At 39.8% G+C, this 20,807-nt stretch overlaps 1 protein-coding gene across 1 annotated transcript; it reads left to right on the forward strand.

Moving 5' to 3' along the window:
* Positions 1–19,104: 19,104 nt before the first annotated feature.
* LOC135232013 (olfactory receptor 52P1-like) lies at positions 19,105–20,227 on the forward strand. Its single transcript, XM_064289272.1, has one exon. It carries the CDS (start codon positions 19,201–19,203, stop codon positions 20,146–20,148), a length of 948 nt encoding a protein of 315 aa, XP_064145342.1. The 5' UTR covers positions 19,105–19,200; the 3' UTR covers positions 20,149–20,227.
* Positions 20,228–20,807: the final 580 nt, after the last annotated feature.

Here is a 20,807-nt window from a genome sequence, read left to right on the forward strand (position 1 = left end):
CTGTTCCCTCCCCCACCCTTCCCAGGCGGCTTCATTAACATCTGAATAGCCTGAGCCAAAGGGAGAACTCTGATAGGGATCTGACTGCAGTTTTTTTTTAGCGGATTTTCTGGAAAAACTAGTTTCCCAGTGATGGCTCGGAGACAACAATCCATATCAAACCACTTAAAGAAGCAGACCGGGACAGCTTCTCCAACCCCCCAAACAAAAGAATCAAAATCTTTCCCAAATGAAGATACAATTTTGGAATTATCAGATACAGAATATAAAAAACTAATTTACAGAATGCTTAATGATATCACAAATGAAATTAGGATATCTGCAGAAAAAGCCAAGGAACACACTGATAAAACTGTTGAAGAACTCAAAAAGATTATTCAAGAACATACTGGAAAAATTAATAAGTTGCAAGAATCCATAGAGAGACAACATGTAGAAATCCAAAAGATTAACAATAAAATAACAGAATTAGACAACGTAATAGGAAGTCAGAGGAGCAGACTCGAGCAATTAGAATGCAGACTGGGACATCTGGAGGACCAGGGAATCAACACCAACATAGCTGAAAAAAAATCAGATAAAAGAATTAAAAAAAATGAAGAAACCCTAAGAATTATGTGGGACTCTATCAAGAAGGATAACCGGCGGGTGATTGGAGTCCCAGAACAGGGAGGGGGGACAGAAAACACAGAGAAAATAGTTGAAGAACTTCTGACAGAAAACTTCCCTGACATCATGAAAGACGAAAGGATATCTATCCAAGATGCTCATCGAACCCCATTTAAGATTGATCCAAAAAGAAAAACACCAAGACATATTATCATCAAACTCACCAAAACCAAAGATAAAGAGAAAATTTTAAAAGCAGCCAGGGAGAAAAGAAAGGTTTCCTTCAAGGGAGAATCAATAAGAATATGTTCTGACTACTCAGCAGAAACCATGCAGGCAAGAAGGGAATGGGACGACATATACAGAACACTGAAGGAGAAAAACTGCCAGCCAAGGATCATATATCCAGCAAAACTCTCTCTGAAATATGAAGGCGAAATTAAGATATTTACAGACAAACACAAGTTTAGAGAATTTGCAAAAACCAAACCAAAGCTACAAGAAATACTAAAGGATATTGTTTGGTCAGAGAACCAATAATATCAGATATCAGCACAACACAAGGTCACAAAACAGAACGTCCTGATATCAACTCAAATAGGGAAATCACAAAAACAAACAAATTAAGATTAATTAAAAAAAAAAAAATACACATAACAGGGAATCATGGAAGTCAATAGGTAAAAGATCACAATAATCAAAAAGAGGGACTAAATACAGGAGGCATTGAACTGCCATATGGAGAGTGATACAAGGCGATATAGAACAATACAAGTTAGGTTTTTACTTAGAAAAATAGGGGTATATAATGAGGTAACCACAAAAAGGTATAACAACTCTATAACTCAAGACAAAAACCAAGAAAAACGTAACGACTCAACTAACATAAAGTCAAACACTATGAAAATGAGGATCTCACAATTTACTAAGAAAAACGCCTCAGCACAAAAAAGTATGTGGAAAAATGAAATTGTCAACAACACACATAAAAAGGCATCAAAATGACAGCACTAAAAACTTATTTATCTATAATTACCCTGAATGTAAATGGACTAAATGCACCAATAAAGAGACAGAGAGTCACAGACTGGATAAAGAAACACGATCCATCTATATGCTGCCTACAAGAGACACACCTTAGACTTAGAGACTCAAACAAACTAAAACTCAAAGGATGGAAAAAAGTATATCAAGCAAACAATAAGCAAAAAAGAAGAGGAGTAGCAATATTAATTTCTGACAAAATAGACTTTAGACTTAAATCCACCACAAAGGATAAAGAAGGACACTATATAATGATAAAAGGGACAATTGATCAGGAAGACATAACCATATTAAATATTTACGCACCCAATGACAGGGCTGCAAGATACATAAATCAAATTTTAACAGAACTGAAAAGCGAGATAGATACCTCCACAATTATAGTAGGAGACTTCAACACACCACTTTCGGAGAAGGACAGGACATCCAGTAAGAAGCTCAACAGAGACACGGAAAATCTAATTACAACAATCAACCAACTTGACCTCATTGACTTATACAGAACTCTCCACCCAACTGCTGCAAAATATACTTTTTTTTCCAGCGCACATGGAACATTCTCTAGAATAGACCACATATTAGGTCATAAAACAAACCTTTGCAGAGTCCAAAACATCGAAATATTACAAAGCATCTTCTCAGATCACAAGGCAATAAAACTAGAGATCAATAACAGAAAAACGAGGGAAAAGAAATCAAATACTTGGAAAATGAACAATACCCTCCTGAAAAAAGACTGGGTTATAGAAGACATCAAGGAGGGAATAAGGAAATTCATAGAAAGCAACGAGAATGAAAATACTTCCTATCAAAACCTCTGGGACACAGCAAAAGCAGTGCTCAGAGGCCAATTTATATCAATAAATGCACACATACAAAAAGAAGAAAGAGCCAAAATCAGAGAACTGTCCCTACAACTTGAACAAATAGAAAGTGAGCAACAAAAGAATCCATCAGGCACCAAAAGAAAACAAATAATAAAAATTAGAGCTGAACTAAATGAATTAGAGAACAGAAAAACAATTGAAAGAATTAACAAAGCCAAAAGCTGGTTCTTTGAAAAAATTAACAAAATTGATAAACCATTGGCTAGACTGACTAAAGAAATACAGGAAAGGAAACAAATAACCCGAATAAGAAATGAGAAGGACCACATCACAACAGAACCAAATGAAATTAAAAGAATCATTTCAGATTATTATGAAAAATTGTACTCTAACAAATTTGAAAACCTAGAAGAAATGGATGAATTCCTGGAAAAACACTACCTACCTAAACTAACACATTCAGAAGTAGAACAACTAAATAGACCCATAACAAAAAAAGAGATTGAAACGGTAATCAAAAAACTCCCAACAAAAAAAAGTCCTGGCCCGGACGGCTTCACTGCAGAGTTCTACCAAATTTTCAGAGAAGAGTTAACACCACTACTACTAAAGGTATTCCAAAGCATAGAAAATGACGGAATACTACCCAACTCATTCTATGAAGCCACCATCTCCCTGATACCAAAACCAGGTAAAGACATTACAAAAAAAGAAAATTATAGACCTATATCCCTCATGAACATTGATGCAAAATTCCTCAACAAAATTCTAGCCAATAGAATCCAACAACACATCAAAAAAATAATTCACCCTGATCAAGTGGGATTTATACCAGGTATGCAAGGCTGGTTTAATATCAGAAAAACCATTAATGTAATCCATCACATAAATAAAACAAAAGACAAAAACCACATGATCTTATCAATTGATGCAGAAAAGGCATTTGACAAAGTCCAACACCCATTCATGATAAAAACTCTTACCAAAATAGGAATTGAAGGAAAATTCCTCAACATAATAAAGGGCATCTATGCAAAGCCAACAGCCAATGTCACTCTAAATGGAGAGAACCTGAAAGCATTTCCCTTGAGAACGGGAACCAGACAAGGATGCCCTTTATCACCGCTCTTATTCAACATCGTGTTGGAAGTCTTAGCCAGGGCAATCAGGCTAGACAAAGAAATAAAAGGTATCCGGATTGGCAAGGAAGAAGTAAAGTTATCACTATTTGCAGATGACATGATTATATACACAGAAAACCCTAAGGAATCCTCCAGAAAACTGCTGAAACTAATAGAAGAGTTTGGCAGAGTCTCAGGTTATAAAATAAACATACAAAAATCACTTGGATTCCTCTACATCAACAAAAAGAACACCGAAGAGGAAATAACCAAATCAATACCATTCACAATAGCCCCCAAGAAGATAAGATACTTAGGAATAAATCTTACCAAGGATGTAAAAGACCTATACAAAGAAAACTACAAAGCTCTACTACAAGAAATTCAAAAGGACATACTTAAGTGGAAAAACTTACCTTGCTCATGGAGAGGAAGACTTAACATAGTAAAAATGTCTATTCTACCAAAAGCCATCTATACATTTAACGCACTTCCGATCCAAATTCCAATGTCATATTTTAAGGGGATAGAGAAACAAATCACCAATTTCATATGGAACGGAAAGAAGCCCCGGATAAGCAAAGCACTACTGAAAAATAAGAAGAAAGTGGGAGGCCTCACCTTACCTGACTTCAGAAACTATTATACACCCACAGTAGTCAAAACAGCCTGGTATTGGTACAACAACAGACACATAGACCAATGGAACAGAATTGAGAACCCAGACATAGATCCATCCACGTATGAGCAGCTGATATTTGACAAAGGACCAGTGTCAATTAACTGGGGAAAAGATAGCCTTTTTAACAAATGGTGCTGGCATAACTGGATATCCCTTTGCAAAAAAATGAAACAGGACCCATATCTCACACCATGCACAAAAACTAACTCCAAGTGGATCAAAGACCTAAACATAAAGACTAAAACGATAAAGATCATGGAAGAAAAAATAGGGACAACCCTAGGAGCCCTAATACAAGGTATAAACAGAATACAAAACATTACCAAAAATGATGAAGAGAAACCCGATAACTGGGAGCTCCTAAAAATCAAACACCTATGCTCATCTAAAGACTTCACCAAAAGAGTAAAAAGACCACCTACAGATTGGGAAAGAATTTTCAGCTATGACATCTCCGACCAGCGCCTGATCTCTAAAATCTACATGATTCTGTCAAAACTCAACCACAAAAAGACAAACAACCCAATCAAGAAGTGGGCAAAGGATATGAACACACATTTCTCTAAAGAAGATATTCAGGCAGCCAACAGATACATGAGAAAATGCTCTCGATCATTAGCCATTAGAGAAATGCAAATTAAAACTACGATGAGATTCCATCTCACACCAGCAAGGCTGGCATTAATCCAAAAAACACAAAATAATAAATGTTGGAGAGGCTGCGGAGAGATTGGAACTCTCATACACTGCTGGTGGGAATGTAAAATGGTACAACCACTTTGGAAATCTATCTGGCGTTATCTTAAACAGTTAGAAATAGAACTACCATACAACCCAGAAATCCCACTCCTAGGAATATACCCTAGAGATACAAGAGCCTTCATACAAACAGATATATGCACACCCATGTTTATTGCAGCTCTGTTTACAATAGCAAAAAGTTGGAAGCAACCAAGGTGTCCATCAACGGATGAATGGGTAAATAAATTGTGGTATATTCACACAATGGAATACTACGCATCGATAAAGAACAGTGGCGAATCTCTGAAACATTTCATAACATGGAGGAACCTGGAAGGCATTATGCTGAGTGAAATTAGTCAGAGGCAAAAGGACAAATATTGTATAAGACCACTATTATAAGATCTTGAGAAATAGTAAACCTGAGAAGAACACATACTTTTGTGGTTACGAGGGGGGGAGGGAGGGAGGGTGGGAGAGGGTTTTTTATTGATTAATCAGTAGATAAGAACTGCTTTAGGTGAAGGGAAAGACAACACTCAATACATGGAAGGTCAGCTCAATTGGACTGGACCAAAAGCAAAGAAGTTTCCGGGATAAAATGAATGCTTCAAAGGTCAGCGGAGCAAGCGTGGGGGTCTGGGGAACATGGTTTGCGGGGACTTCTAAGTCAATTGGCAAAATAATTCTATTATGAAATCATTCTGCATCCCACTTTGAAATGTGGCGTCTGGGGTCTTAAATGCTAACAAGCAGCCATCTAAGATGCAGCAATTGGTCTCAACCCACCTGGAGCAAAGGAAAATGAAGAACACCAAGCCCACATGACAACTAAGAGCCCAAGAGACAGAAAGGGCCACATGAACCAGAGACCTACATCATCCTGAGACCAGAAGAACTAGTTGGTGCCCGGCCACAATCGATGACTCCCCTGACAGGGAGCTCAGCAGAGGACCCCTGAGGGAGCAGGAGATCAGTGGGATGCAGACCCCAAATTCTCATAACAAGACCAAACTTAATGGTCTGACTGAGACTGGAGGAATCCCGGCGGCCATGCTCCCCAGACCTTCAGTTGACACAGGACAGGAACCATCCCCGAAGACAACTCATCAGAAATGAAAGGGACTGGTCAGCGGGTGGGAGAGAGATGCTGATGAAGAGTGAGCTAATTATATCAGGTGGACACTTGAGATTGTGTTGGCAACTCTTGCCTGGAGGGGGGATGGGAGGATAGAGAGAGAGGGAAGCCGGCAAAATTGTCAAGAAAGGAGAGACTGAAAGGGCTGACTCAAGACGGGGAGAGTAAGTGGGAGTAGGGAGTGAGATGTATGTAAACTTATATGTGACAGACTGATTGGATTTGTAAACGTTCACTTGAAGCTTAATAAAAGTTATTATAAAAAAAAAAAAAATTTTTCCGAGTCTGTAGGTAATCTTTTTATTCCTTTGGTGAAGTCTTTGGATGAGCATAGGTGCTGATTTTTAGGAGCTCCCAGTTATCTAGTTTTTCTTCTGCATTGTTAGTAATGTTCTGTATACTGTTTATGCCATGTATTATGGCTCCTAACGTTGTCCCTATTTTTTCTTCCATAATCTTTATTCTTGCAGATTTTATATTTAGGTCTTTGATCCATTTCGAGTTAGTTTTTGTGCATGGAGTGAGGTATGGATCTTGTTTCATTTTTCTGCAGATGGATATCCAGTTATGCCAGCACCATTTCTTAAAAAGACTGTCTTTTCCCCATTTAACTGTTTTGGGGCCTTTGTCAAATATCAGCTACTCATATGTGGATGAATTTATGTCTGGATTCTCAATTCTGTTCCACTGGTCTGTGTATCTGTTGTTGTACCAGTACCAGGCTGTTTTGACTACTGTGGTGGTATAATACATTCTAAAATCAGGTAGAGTAAGACCTCCCACTTTGTTCTTTTTCAGTAATGCTTTACTTATCCAGGACCTCTTTCCCTTTGATATGAAATTGGTGATTTGTTTCTCCATCTCACTAAAGAATGTTGTTGGAATTTCAATCAGAATTGCATTAAATGTATAGATCACTTTTGGTAGAATAGACATTTTTATAACGTTAAGTCTTCCTATCCATGAGCAAGGTATGTTCTTCCACTTATGTAAGTCTTTTGGTTTTTTGCAGAAGCATTTTATAGTTTTCTTTGTATAAGCCTTTTACATCTCTGGTAAGATTTATTCCTAAGTGTTTCTATCTTCTTGGGGGCTACACTACAAGCTATTGATCTGGTGATTTCTTCTTTGATGTTCTTTTTGTTGGTGTGGAGGAATCCAACTAATTTTTGTATCTTTATCTTGTATCTGGATTCTCTGCTGAACTCTTCCATTAGTTTCAGTAGTTTTCTTGAGGATTCCTTAGGGTTTTCTGTGTATAAGATCATGTCATCTCCAAATACAGATAATTTTACTTCTTCCTTGCCAGTCTTGATGCCATTTATTTCTTTATCTAGCCCAATTGCTCTGGCTAGGACCTCCAGCACAATGTTGAATAAGAGCAGTGATAAAGGGCATCGTGAGCATCCTTGTCTCATCCTTGTATGGTTCCTGATCTCAAGGCTCTCTCCATTTAGGATGATGTTGGCTATTGGTTTTGTATAAATACCGTTTATTATGTTGAGGAATTTCCTTCTATTCCTATGTTATGGAGAGTTTTTATCATGAATGTGTGTTGAACTTTGTCAAATGCCTTTTCTGCATCAATTGATAAGATCATGTGATTCTTGTCTTTTGTTTTATTTATATGGATTACGTTAATTGTTTTTCTAATGTTGAACCATCCCTGCGTACCTGGTATGAATCCCACTTGGTCATGGTGAATTATTTTTTGGATATATTGTTGAATTCTATTGGCTAGAATTTTGTTGAGGATTTTTTCATCTACATTCATGAGGGATATGGGTCTATAAATTTCTTTTCTTGTGGCGTCTTTACCTGGTTTTGGTATCAAGGATATGGTGGCTTCATAGAATGAGTTTGTGAGTATTCCATCCTTTTCTGTGCTCTGAAATACCATTAGTAGTAGTGGTGTTAACTCTTCTCTGAAAGTTTGGTAGAACTCTGCAGTGAAGCTGTCCGGGCCAGGGCTTTCTTTGGTTGGCAGTTTTTGGATTACCTTTTCAATCTCTTCTTTTGTTATGGGTCTATTTACTTGTTCTACCCCTGTTTGTGTTAGTTCTGTTAGGTAGTGTGTTTCTAGGAATTCATCCATTTCTCCTAGGTTTTCAAATTTGTTAAATGATTCTTTTAATTTCATTTGGGTCTGTTGTAATATCTCTCACCTCATTTTGTATTCTTGTTATTTTCATCCTCTCCTGCTTTTCTTTTGTCAATTTGGCCAATGGCTTATCAATTTTGTTGATTTTTTCAAAGAACCAGCTTTTGGTCTTGTTAATTCTTTCAATTGTTTTTCTGCTTCATTTAGTTCTGCTCTAATTTTTATTATTTGTTTTCTTCTGGTGCCTGAGGGTTTCTTTTGTTGCTCTCTTTCTATTTGTTCAAGTTGTAGGGATAATTCTTTGATTCTGGCCCTTTCTTCTTTTTGAATGTGTGCATTTATTGATATAAAATTGACCTCTGAGCACTGCTTTCACCGTGTCCCAAAGTTTCTGATAGAAACTGTTTTCATTCTCATTGGATTCTCTGAATTTCTTTATTCCATCCTTAATGTCTTCTATAATCCAGTCTTTTCTGAGCAGGGTATTCTTCAGATTCCAAGTGTTTGATTTCTTTTCCCTGCTTTTCCTGTTATTGATTTCCACATTTATCGCTTTATGGTCAGAGAAGATGCTTTGTAATATTTCAGTGTTTTGGATTCTGCTAAGGCTTGCTTTATGACCTAATTATGTGGTCTATTCTGGAGAATGTTCCATGTGCACTAGAAAAGAAAGTGTACTTGGCTGCAGTTGGGTGGAGTGTTCTATATATGTCTATGAGGTCAAGTTGGTTGATTGTGGCGTTTAGATCTTCCATGTCTTTATTGAGCTTCTTTCTGGATGTCCTTCACTTCACCGAAAGTGGTGTGTTGAAATCTCCTACTATTATTGTGGAGCTGTCTATCTCACTTTTCAATGCTGATGGAGTTTGTTTTATGTATCTTGCAGCTCTGTCATTGGGTGCATAAATATTTAATATGGTTATATCTTCTTGGTATATTGTCCCTTTAATCCTTATATAGTGTCCTTCCTTATTCTTTATGATGGATTTAACTTTAAAGTCTATTTTGTCAGGAATTAATATTGCCACTCCTGCTCTTTTTTGATTGTTGTTTGCTTAATATATTTTTTTCCATCCTTTGAGTTTCAGTTTGTTTGTGTCTCTAAGTCTAAGGTGTGTCTCTTGTAGGCAACATATACATGGATTGTGTTTCTTAATCCATTCTGCCACTCTCTTTCTTTTTGTTGGTGCATTTAGTCCATTTACATTCAGGGTAATTATGGATAGCCATGAATTTAGTGCTATCATTTTGATGTCTTTTTTATGTGTTGTTGACAGCTTTTTTTCCCACTTAATTTTTTGTGCTGAGTAGATTATCTTTATATATTGTCCTTTCCTCATATTCATTGCTGTTGATTTTGTTTCTGCTCAGTCTCTATTTTTTTCTTGTGTTTTAGTTTGATGAGTAGGATAGTTTGTCTCCTTTGTGGTTACCTTATTATTTACCCCTATTTTTCTAAATTTAAACCTAACTTGTATTTCTTTGTATCACCTTATCTTCCTCTCCATAGGGAGGATCTATGACTACAGGTCTTAGTCTCTCTACTGTTTTAATGTTGTCTTCTTTTACATAATAACATCAGTGTTACCCTGTTTTGAGCATTTTTAATCTTGATTTATTTTCTTGATTTCCCTGTCTTGGTTGACTTCTGATTGTTCTGCCCAGTGTTCTAGTCTTGGGTTGATACTTGATATTATTGATTTTCTAAAAAAAAAAAAAAAAACTCCCTTAAGTATTTCTTGTAGTTTTGGTTTGGATTTTATGCATTCCCTAAACTTCTGTTTATCTGGAAATGTCCTAATTTCACCTTCATATTCGAGGGACAGTTTTGCTGGATATATGATTGTTGGTGGCTATTTTTTTCCTTCAATTTTTTATATAAGTCACCCCACCACCTTCTTGCCTGCATGGGTTCTGCTGAGTAGTCCAAGTTTATTCTTATTGGCTGTCCTTCGTAGGCGACTTTTCGTTTATCTCTAGCTTCTCTTAAAATTCTTTCTTTATCTTTGGTTTTTGCAAGTTTGATTATAATATGTCTTGGTGACTTTCTTTCAAGATCTAACTTATGTGGAGTTCGATGAGCATCTTGGATAGATATCTTCTCATCTTTCACAATATCAGGGAAGTTTTCTGCCAACAAATCTTCAACAATTCTCTCTATATTTTCTGTTATCCCTCCCCATTCTGGTACTCCAATGATTCGTAAGTTATTTCTCTTGATAGAGTCCCACATGATTCTTAAGGTTTCTTCATTTTCTTTAATTCTTTTATCTGATTTTTCTTCAACTATATTAGTGCCATGTGCTTTATCTTCAAGTTCAGAAATTCCACCTTCCACTTGTTCAATTCTGCTCCTCTGACTTTCTATCAAGTTCTCTACTTCTGTAATTTTATTGTTAATATTCTAGATTTCTGATTGCTTTCTGTCTATGGATTTTTCCAGCTTACTGAATTTTTCATTATGTTCCTGAATAATCTTTTTAATTTCTTCAATTGCTTTATCTGTGTGTTCCTTGGCTTGTTCTGTGTATTACCTCATCTCCTTCCTGATGTCTTGAAGGGTTCTGTATAGTAAACTTTTGTATTCTGCATCTGGTAATTCTAGGAATGGACTTTCATCTAGAAGATCCCTTGATTCTTTGTTTGAGAGCTTTTTGAGGTGATCATGGTCTATTTCTTTATGTGACTTGATATTGACTGTTGTCTTTGAGCCATCTATAAGTTATTGTATTAGTTTATTTTATGTTTGCTTACCGTGTCGTAGCTTCTTGCTTTGTTTTGTTTTGATATGCCCAGATGGGTTGCTTGAGTGAGTTAGCTTGATTGTTTTCACCTTTGGAGCCCTGACATCCTGTCCCCGGATGGATAGAGCTGTTACCAGGTATATCAGTCTAGGAGTTCATTCATTTTTCTTGTATGAATTCAGCTCAGGTATCCAGGTAGCTGATCACCAAGTGTGTGGTACAGGCCCTGTCCTACAGTCTTAGAGGGGCAGAGGTGATTGGTGTAGGTACTGGTATCTGGTTGCAGCAGGAAGTAAAACACTCTGAACAGGGCAGGGGGATGAGAATCATCCCCCCCACCCGTGTGTCTCTGAGGAAAGCGTGTCCCTCTTCCTTAGAGCATACAGGTGGGTGGGCTCTGCAGATAGACCATGGGCACCCAAAGTTTTTGGTTGTAAGGACTGGGAGGTACCAGTTATCCTTGGACCCCTGTCATGGGTGGCTGGGTGACCTGAGTGGAGCTACCAGTCCTTAGGCCCCTGATGTGGGTAGGTGAAGACCTTGCTTAATAGCCAAAGCAATGTCAAACATCAAACGCCCACCTCTCTGCCGCACAGCTGAAATGGTTAGAGTCTGCCAACAAGGGCCTAGTCTCCTGAAATAGGCCCACACAGGTCCATGCAGAGGGGAAAGGTACTCAAAGTCCATGGACCATTTTATGCCTGGATAGGAGCCACTTCTGTTCTGAGCTCTCCCAGTTAGTGGAGCTGGCAAATTAACTTTTCCTCCAATTGCAAATTTATTCCTTCTCCAAGGCTGGGAGGGTGGCTCTAGGTGCTAAACGGGGTGTATCTCAGGCCCAAGGAAGTCAGCTGCTGAAGCCGGCTTGGTAGCGGTGAGTGGGCATGTTAAAATATATGAAAGTACTTAGCTTTTACTGAGAGCATTGTTCTCTGGTTCCCGAGGTATGAATAGGCTGTGTGGCCACCTGCTTCTCCCTGAGGAAACTGCGGCTGAATGCCAGTACCAACTCATCTCCGCTGCTCCCAGGAATGGTGCCTGAGGGCTCCCCGCAATTCAGGTCTGGTAACTCCTCTCCGCTTCTGAACAGTCTCTTCTTCCTCTTGCCCCTCGGTTCATTTTCTAAGCTTGCCTTTGATACTCTGGGCTCTTAGCTTGTCACAAATATACTTGTTTCACTTGTTTTTTCAGGTGGTTGTTGTAAAGAGGGCTGCCCAAAAACATCTGTCTATTCCGCCATCTTGGCTCCGCCTTCCACAGCTTCATTTCTGAAGGATATTTTCACTAGGTATAGAATTCTAGATAGGAATGTCTTTTTTTCCACCCATTTAGACATTATTTCATTGTTTTCTGCCTTCCATTGCTTATGTTGGATCAGTTGTCAATGTTACTGTTGGTCCCTTGTATGTAATGTGTCCCCTCCCCTTGCTGGGCTTCTTTTAAGACTTCTTTTTTTCTTCAGTTTTACGCACTTTTATAGTAATGTGTCTAAATGTGGTTTACTTTATATTTATCCTGTTTGGAGTTAGGTGAACTTCTTGATCACATAGGGCCTTGCAGGCCATTGTAAGGACATTGTAAATGTTCTTCATTTATCTGACAGAAAAAGCCAGAGTTTTGAGCAGAGATGTGACATGGTTTGATATGTTTTTAAAGGTTTATTTCTGGCTTCTGTGATGAGAACGGTGTGACAGAATGAAGATAGAAGCAGGAAGAAGATTAAGGAAGCTATTGCAATAATCCAGAGAAGAGAGAATGGTGTCTCAGAACCAAGGTGTTAGCAGTGTAATTGGTGAGAGGTAATCAGATTATGGATATAGTTGATTTAAAAAAAAAAAAAAAGCCAATGGAATTTCTTGACAGATTAGATGAACGGTGTGAAAGAAAAGGGAATAAAAGATAACACCAAGATTTTTGGCTTGAGCAATAGAAAGGAAGTAAGGGATTTCTCCTGCATGAGAAGTGAGAATTATACCATTGAACCAGCATGTGTAGCCACCACCCATCAGTCAGTGGTCAATTTCACATGGCTATGTTGCTGAACAAGTTTCAGCAAAACTTCCAGACTAAGACAGACTAGGAAGAAAGGCCTGGTGATCTACCAGAAAGCCAATGAAAACCCTATGGATCACAATGGAATATTGTCCAACCTGCAAACAATCATAGGCGTGGTGCAGAACTGGGAGCATTTTGTTCTGTTGTGCATGGGTTTGCCATGACTTGGGGCAAACTCAACAGCAGCTAACAACAACAAGGAGTTGTAGGCATCACTAAGACAACAAGATCCTGCACTCAAACTCTGTTCCTTCTATTTCCTGGGTGGCAGGCAGATATGAACCCTAACTGGAGATGTTGGGAAGTCCTAGTTATTGGGTTTTTGGAAATATGTTAACTAAGCCTAGACTAATGCATCAAGTTTTCTTTTTTCCTAATCTTGTATTCTCTGTGTAAGGTTAAAATTTTTATGCTTGTACTTCTTATTTGTGCTTTGTTTGTGTATCAAACTCAAATGAGCTCAGGCAGGAAGTAACTTTCCTTATACTTATTTTGAGTAATGCTGATGTTAGATCTATTACCTGATTATGGGATCCTTATACTATTAGATGTGTACTGGGGACAAAGCCATTCCTTCTTTACTGGAGATGGAAATAATCTGAAGGCTGATGTTTCTCGTAGTATAAATCATCAGGATAATAAGATTTGTCTTGTTAAACATAGCTTCTTTTAATGCATGTTACTATCTGCTTCACTTATATAGTTTTAGTATTTAAAAGTATTTTAAGCTCCCAACCTAAGCTGTGTGCATAAGAAACAAGGAAGGTGTTGTGACTACATGGGAGCTAAAAGTAGAATATCATTTCCCTGAAGGATTTGTGTTGGCATCAGAAGAAATTATGAAAGCAGAGCTGGAAAATAAAGGGCAGTAAGACTCTAGGTTCTTACAACACCCTTCCTTCCTGGACAACTCCAAAGCCTTCCACACCCCAACTGACATGGGCTTACAGATTTTTTTTCAAGGCTAAATAATATAGACAGAGAGGTGATAGAGAAGTAGACACACATATAGGTTTCTTCTAATTCCTAAGCAGTAGTCTCTGAGGAAAGAGTGAGTTACAAGACAAAGTAGAAGAATACATTCGTAGAAGATGGTTTATGGGGTTTCTGTGAGCAGCAGAGGTGTATTTGTCAGGATCACTATTAAGGGAATCTTCTTGCATCTGAGTTTGCATGAAAAAGAGAAAGAAACACATATCAATATTCCCACCACCCACTTGCTTTTGTCTTCCTCATATTTCTTCCACTATGCTGGGCCTCAAGGTGGCGAGTTCAGAGATCATAACCTATTGTAATTATCTTTTCTTTCTCTTCTTGTAGCAGAAACATAAGTGCACATCTCTCCCTTAACTGTGTATCCCCAGTCCTTAGCAGAAAATCAGCGTGCAGTTGGTGCTCAATAATATTTTGTTAGTGAGTTAGTAAATAAATGAGGTACTCACCTTCTCATTCAAGACATGAGATACATCTATACACAAATAAAGAGTTGTATAATATACAAAGAGTTGTCAGAAAACGAGTCTTATTCAACGTGTTTAATGAAAGGGATTGGCCATGTGGATGAAGAGGTCAAAAGAAGAAATCAAAGAATACATAGGTTGATTCTGGTGAAGAAAACTTTCCTACAAGCAAATTTGTCCAACTTGGAACCTCTAGCACTGGAAGGTTATAAGATCCCCAACAATGGAGTGTTTAGCAGAAGTTGAACACCACCTGTCAGAGTGGCTAAGGAGAGATTCCTGCATCGGATGTAATGTTGGTCCTCACCCAGGTTCTGAGTGGATAACTCACCAAATTCCCAATTTGGGGATAGAAGCTCAGATTCTCACAGTCTTCTCTTAAATAAATGAACTTTGAAGTATCTTTGTGTACAAAACTTAGGTGAGGTCACCAGGAGGATAGTGAGTGAAGCCACTGTCAAAATTTGATAAAAGTGAGGATTCTGTGAGGATACAGCAAAGGCACCAGTTTGAATCTAGAGACTACCAAGAGATATAGATCTATTAGCCCTGATCGGACTCGTGCCTTTGTGAGTTTCAGGACACCATTAATAGTTCTAATTATACTGGGAAATAACTAAACATGGAGACTCTGGCAGCCACTTCCTATTATACCCCTGCCCCAACTCCAACATTTAAACTGTCCAACACTTCTCCACCCATTCAGTACTCTCCATTTACACATGATTTCTTAGGAATAGTCCTTTGACTCACTCACAAATCTGCTTGGTCTTCACACCATAGACGATAGGTTTGACCATGGGTGGGAAAAGCAGATAGAAATTGGCAAAAAGAATATGGACATGGGGGGGCAGCCATGTCCATACTATGCGCTAGGCAGTATGCTAAATGCCTTATATGTAGTCTCTCATATGATATCTCACAACAACCCCACAAGGTAAGTAATACATGCCCCGTTTTTACACATGAGGAACAAGAGGCTAAGAGCTATTACTTAACTTACACACCATTATTACATCAGCAAAATTTAAAGTGGACTGTAGCACAACAGCATTTCATAAGATGTGGGATGGGCAAGAGGAGAAAAAGGATAGCAATTGTGGCTCAGAGTATTAGGAAAGATTTGTGAATATTTTGACTTTGAACTGGACTCCATTGGTTCCCAGAACATTCCCATTGTCTCTTGCCTTGCACACGCTATCTCCTCTCTCTGGTGTGCCCCTCCCACCAAGTCCACCTTATACTTCTAAATTCTAAATCCTTAACTATCTCTTACAGAGTTAACTCTTCCTCAAACAAATGAGCCTCTTTGTCTTTCATATGTCTACATATAGCTCATTCAATTGTAATTAGTTTTTATATGTCTGCCCATTTCTCCAAGCCCAACGGTGATTTCATTAGACAGGGACCCAATCCTTCATCTCCTTGCCCTAACATCCAATATAGTTCTTTGCATATAGTAGAATGATCGCTGGGTTGGATAAAATAATAAAATAATTCAAACTTTTTATTGACTGCTTGGCATACACAAAGCGAAATGATACACGCTTTGCATATATCATCTTATCTTTATCACCTTCCCATTTCACAGATGAAGAGGTAACATTCAGAGAAATTAAGTAGTTTTCCCAAAAGAAACACAGGGAAGCAAATATTTGGGGTAGAGAGAATTAGCAAAATATCCCAAATTAGGGAAATATCCCAAAATTTGTTCCTATGCTAAAAAGCCTTTTAGATTATTTATGCTTAGGGATCTATCTGCCTACCCTCTTCCTACCTGCACTAAACTTTCAAAGATCTTCTTTGCTATCTTATCATTCCCTCCCCCATCAAGGCCCAAAGTTCCTGGCCTCACTTTGCTAACTCTTTCCAGCATCCCAGAGGTCTTTTTTTAGTGTCCCCCAGGAATCCCCACTCCCAACTGGGGCCTTAATAACAGGATAAATACTCCAGCTTTTTTACTCACTCCCACACTAAACCCTGCAGGACCTGAGACTCCACTAGTACTCCCTGGTCCTAGATATAGTAAGTTTGTCTGTCTGTGTGCTCAACGGTACAATAGGCACACTGTGAGCAGACCAAAGACCTGACCACCACTGAGATAATTTTCTCACTGAGGTAGTCTCCCCTTCAGATAAAGGGAATTTAACAGGTAAATTATACTTTTTACCACTGCTGTGTCCCATGTAATGTGATTGGCTCTTCAGATGAGCATCTTCCATGATAATCTTCATACGGAAGTTCCCTGATAGCCTATGAAGTAAGAATAAACCTCTCCAGATCACAAGTAATAAATTGGGTTGAGAGAGGTTGAGCGAATTGATCAAGATCACACAGCTGGAGAGCGATAGAGCTGGGATTTGAATTGGTTTACCCTTGGTCTTCCATTAATAAATGCTGACTTCTTGGCAGGTGGTTTCTGGGTGTTCATGAACACATATGGGAAAGTGATGAAGAACTTGTTCATTTCCTAATGAGGCAGCCTTGTTCCTGGTATTTCAGCTCCTATTACTATATGTTTTAGCTAAGATCTTTCCTATACCAAATGCCAGGATGTGAAGTAGAATTGTTCTGTGAGAGTAACCTGTAGAAGTCTGGGAGTCTTTCCTTCTCTGATCTCCAGAGTTTGTATAGGTATAGGTGAGAAAGTCAGAACCTCAAAGTCCTCACTTCTTTTCTGGATCCTGGGCATATCCTGCTCAACATGTGCTCTTCCAACTTCTGTTTTCCCATCCATACAAATGGGGCTAGGGCAAAGGGAGTTTATGGCTCCCAGATCAAGGAGGGAATATAAGTTTCTTGAGTGGCAGCAGGAGCTGAGGAAAGCTGATTCAATTATGGAAATACAGAGGTAGAGGAAGAGAAAGGAAGGGAAACAAGACATGGTTGTCCCAGGAATGACTGCATTATTCAGCTCTCAATTCTCTACGCCAAAGGAAGGGCACCTAGAAGCCCATGCTTCCAAAATCATGACTCCAAAAACAATGCTCACCTCCCCTATGGGGAGCTTTGAAACCAGGAAGGGTGGTAGAAACTCAGGGAGGAGCCTAGCACAGAAGGAAAAAGAGGAAACATGTGGCAGAGGGGATGATGAGACAGGTAGTGGTGAAATGATTTGTTTCAATATCCCAGTGATAGCTATAGTAGACACCCAGCCAGACATCCTGATCTGGAGTTCCTTCCCGACATCACATTACAGTCCTTACTCTTTCCTTTCCTGCTTCTGTCCCCAAGACAGTTTCCTGTGATCTCCAGGTATGGGCACCGGATGCTAGGCATTACAAGGAGTATTGAAGCTTAAGATAAGGAATAGAAATACTCTGTCTTCATAGGGTCCAATTGGTTCCACAATCTCTGTTTCAATTGGCAACCAGAATCCAGTCACATCCCATTAGAAACCCTTGTAAGAAATGTACTTTCTCTCTTTCTCTTTACTTTTCTACCCTCTTCTATGTGTTTCTGATTCTTGTTCTCATCTTTCCTTTTTCTCTTTGTCGCCTTTCCATTTCCACTTTTTTTTGTTTACTCTTCCCTTCTCTCTCAAATCCTCAATTACTGACTGCCTACTGGACTGGTGGCACAGTGGTAAAGAGCTTGGCTGCTAACCAAAAGGTTAGCAGTTCAAATCCACCAGGTGCTCCTTGGAAACCCTATGGGACAGTTCTACTGTATCCTGTAGGGTCACTATAATTCAGAATCGACTTGATGGCGGCAAGTTTTTTTTACTGGACAACAGACAAATGAGAAGGAGCACATGTGTGAGGGGAAGATCCAGGGAGATAGATTGTGTGGGTAATGGACAGAAGAGATGGGGTAGAGATATGGTCAGTACTGTCATTTGACCAGTCTTGGTCTCTGTATTTGCTTAAAGGAAATAATTCTGTGTTCCCAGTGACTAAAATTCCCTTTCATCCCCTTTTTGACAGACCTTTGTACACAATCATCTCTCAATGATTTTTATCAGATAACATGACCAGATCAGCCTGACCCCTCACTACTTGACCAGGTATGCACGATTCTACCTGCTTCTACCTATCAATATAGGGCATCTGTGGCAAACACAGAATCCTAGTACTAAATATAAGCCTTATGATTGTGGCAAGAGACTCAGCCCCTCAACATGTACTTGGCTCTTCCTAGTCAGAATCCAGGTTCTGGCAATGGCATGAAAAATTCTTCCAAGATTTCCCTTTCTTCCCCTCAGTTTTGATCTCTCCACATTGGAGCCTGACACCCAGCATGCCTGACTTTGATCATTACCTTGTCCTTATATTGTCACAAAGGTATATGAACCTGGAGAAAATAATACTAGAGTTTACAGGCAGAGAGAAAAAAGCTGCAAAGGTCTCTAGCCCCTCACCTTCTCCATGGAGAAGTTTCTGCGGCCATCACACATACACGCTGCCTGCCAATCTAGAGATCACTGAAATAGAATTGGCAAGGGCTCCTTTGAACCTGTGTGATGGTAACCCCACATCCTGCCTTGCATCATTTCCCAATGTCCTACAATCTTCTCATTCTGAATGTTTTTCATGAGGTCTAACTCAAACATTTCCTTCTGCCATTTTAGTTTCAGTCAAATCATGAGGATAAATCCCAATTATTTCATCTCTCAGGGCCTCCCAGGGCTCAGAGCAAGGCAGTAAGGTCTTCTCTGTTCACTTGCTTTGGCTTAGCCATGAAACACACAAACCACAGCCATCTGAACTCAGCCTCCTTCCTGCTCATGGGAATTCCTGGCCTGGAGTCATCCCACTTTTGGATTGCATTTCCCTTCTGTGCCATGTATGCTCTGGCAGTACTTGGCAACACGGCAGTGCTGCTGGTGGTACGCTCAGAGCCTGCCCTGCACCAGCCCATGTACCTGTTCCTATGCATGCTGTCCACCATTGACCTGGTGCTCTGCACCTCCACCATGCCCAAGCTCCTAGCACTCTTTTGGGCAAATGCTGCCGAGATCGCCTTTGGGGCTTGTGCTGCCCAGATGTTCTTTATCCATGGCTTCTCAGCTGTAGAATCTGGCATCCTGCTAGCAATGTCCTTTGACCGCTACTTGGCCATCTGCTGGCCTTTGCACTATGGGTCATTATTGCCCCCAGAGACTGTGAGCAAGCTGGGGGCGGCTGAAGTATTTCGTGGCCTGGGGCTCATGACCCCACTCACCTGCTTACTGCCACGGTTGAGCTACTGTAGCCGAGTGGTAGCCCACTCCTACTGTGAGCATATGGCAGTGGTAAAGCTGGCTTGTGGGGACACAAAGCCAAACAATATCTATGGCATCACAGCTGCCACACTAGTGGTGGGCACTGACTCCATCTGCATCGCTGTCTCCTACACACTCATCCTGCGGGCTGTGTTAGGCCTCTCCTCCAAGGAGGCAAGGGCCAAGACCTGTGGCACTTGTGGTTCCCACCTGGGTGTCATCCTACTCTTCTACACACCAGGACTATTCTCATTCTACACACAACGTTTTGGCCAGCATGTGCCCCGGCACATCCACATCCTCCTGGCTGACCTCTACCTCGTCGTGCCACCCATGCTTAACCCCATCATCTATGGCATGAAGACCAAGCAGATCCGGGAGGGAGCCATCCGACTGCTGAAATGGGCCCCTGCTCAGTCATAAAGTCTTCAACCCAGCCCTGGGGCTCTACTCTCTCCTTCCCTCAGCCTTGGACAATGTTTGAGAGACCTGTGGTTCCCAGCATGACTAGAAGACCTAAACCCACCTTCAGTGGAGACAAGGCACAAGTCAGATGGGGGAAAAACCTACCAAGTGATTCCTACTTGTGAGGTAGATATGGGTGTAACACTCAAGGAACCTCTGACTAAGGGATAGTATGGCCACCAGCCTGATGGTAGCCCCCCAGAGAATCCTACCCTGCTGTTCTGATGTGTCTCCCACCTTCCAGGAGACTTTAGTAAAATGAGAAAAATATAGCTACTGGTCTGACAAAATAACCTCTCATCCATAGGCAGGTATTCCCACTCTTATAGGGATACATGGATACCTTCCTCAGTGAGCTCAGAGTCTGACTAGGATTCACACACAAAATAAGACAGACAGAGACAGAACGCTAAGTTATGGGCCGTAGAGACAACAAGAAATGAAGAAGAATCATGGCAAACTGTGCAAAGGAATAAGAAACAAAGTGTAGCGACACTCTGGGAAGGTTCTCTGGAAGATGAATTTTGATGTATTCACTGAGCATGTACTGTGGGTCAGATATTTTGCTAAAATCTAGGTGTATGGATTTGATGAGGCCAAAAGTCCTCCTCTCAAGT

The sequence above is a fragment of the Loxodonta africana genome, chromosome 7 (genome assembly GCF_030014295.1).
Source record: "Loxodonta africana isolate mLoxAfr1 chromosome 7, mLoxAfr1.hap2, whole genome shotgun sequence".
Taxonomy (NCBI): Eukaryota; Metazoa; Chordata; class Mammalia; order Proboscidea; family Elephantidae; genus Loxodonta; species Loxodonta africana.

Excerpts from the sequence above, each read along its gene's own strand:
- LOC135232013 (XM_064289272.1), top strand. The coding sequence starts at position 19,201 with ATGAAACACACAAACCACAGCCATCTGAACTCAGCCTCCTTCCTGCTC.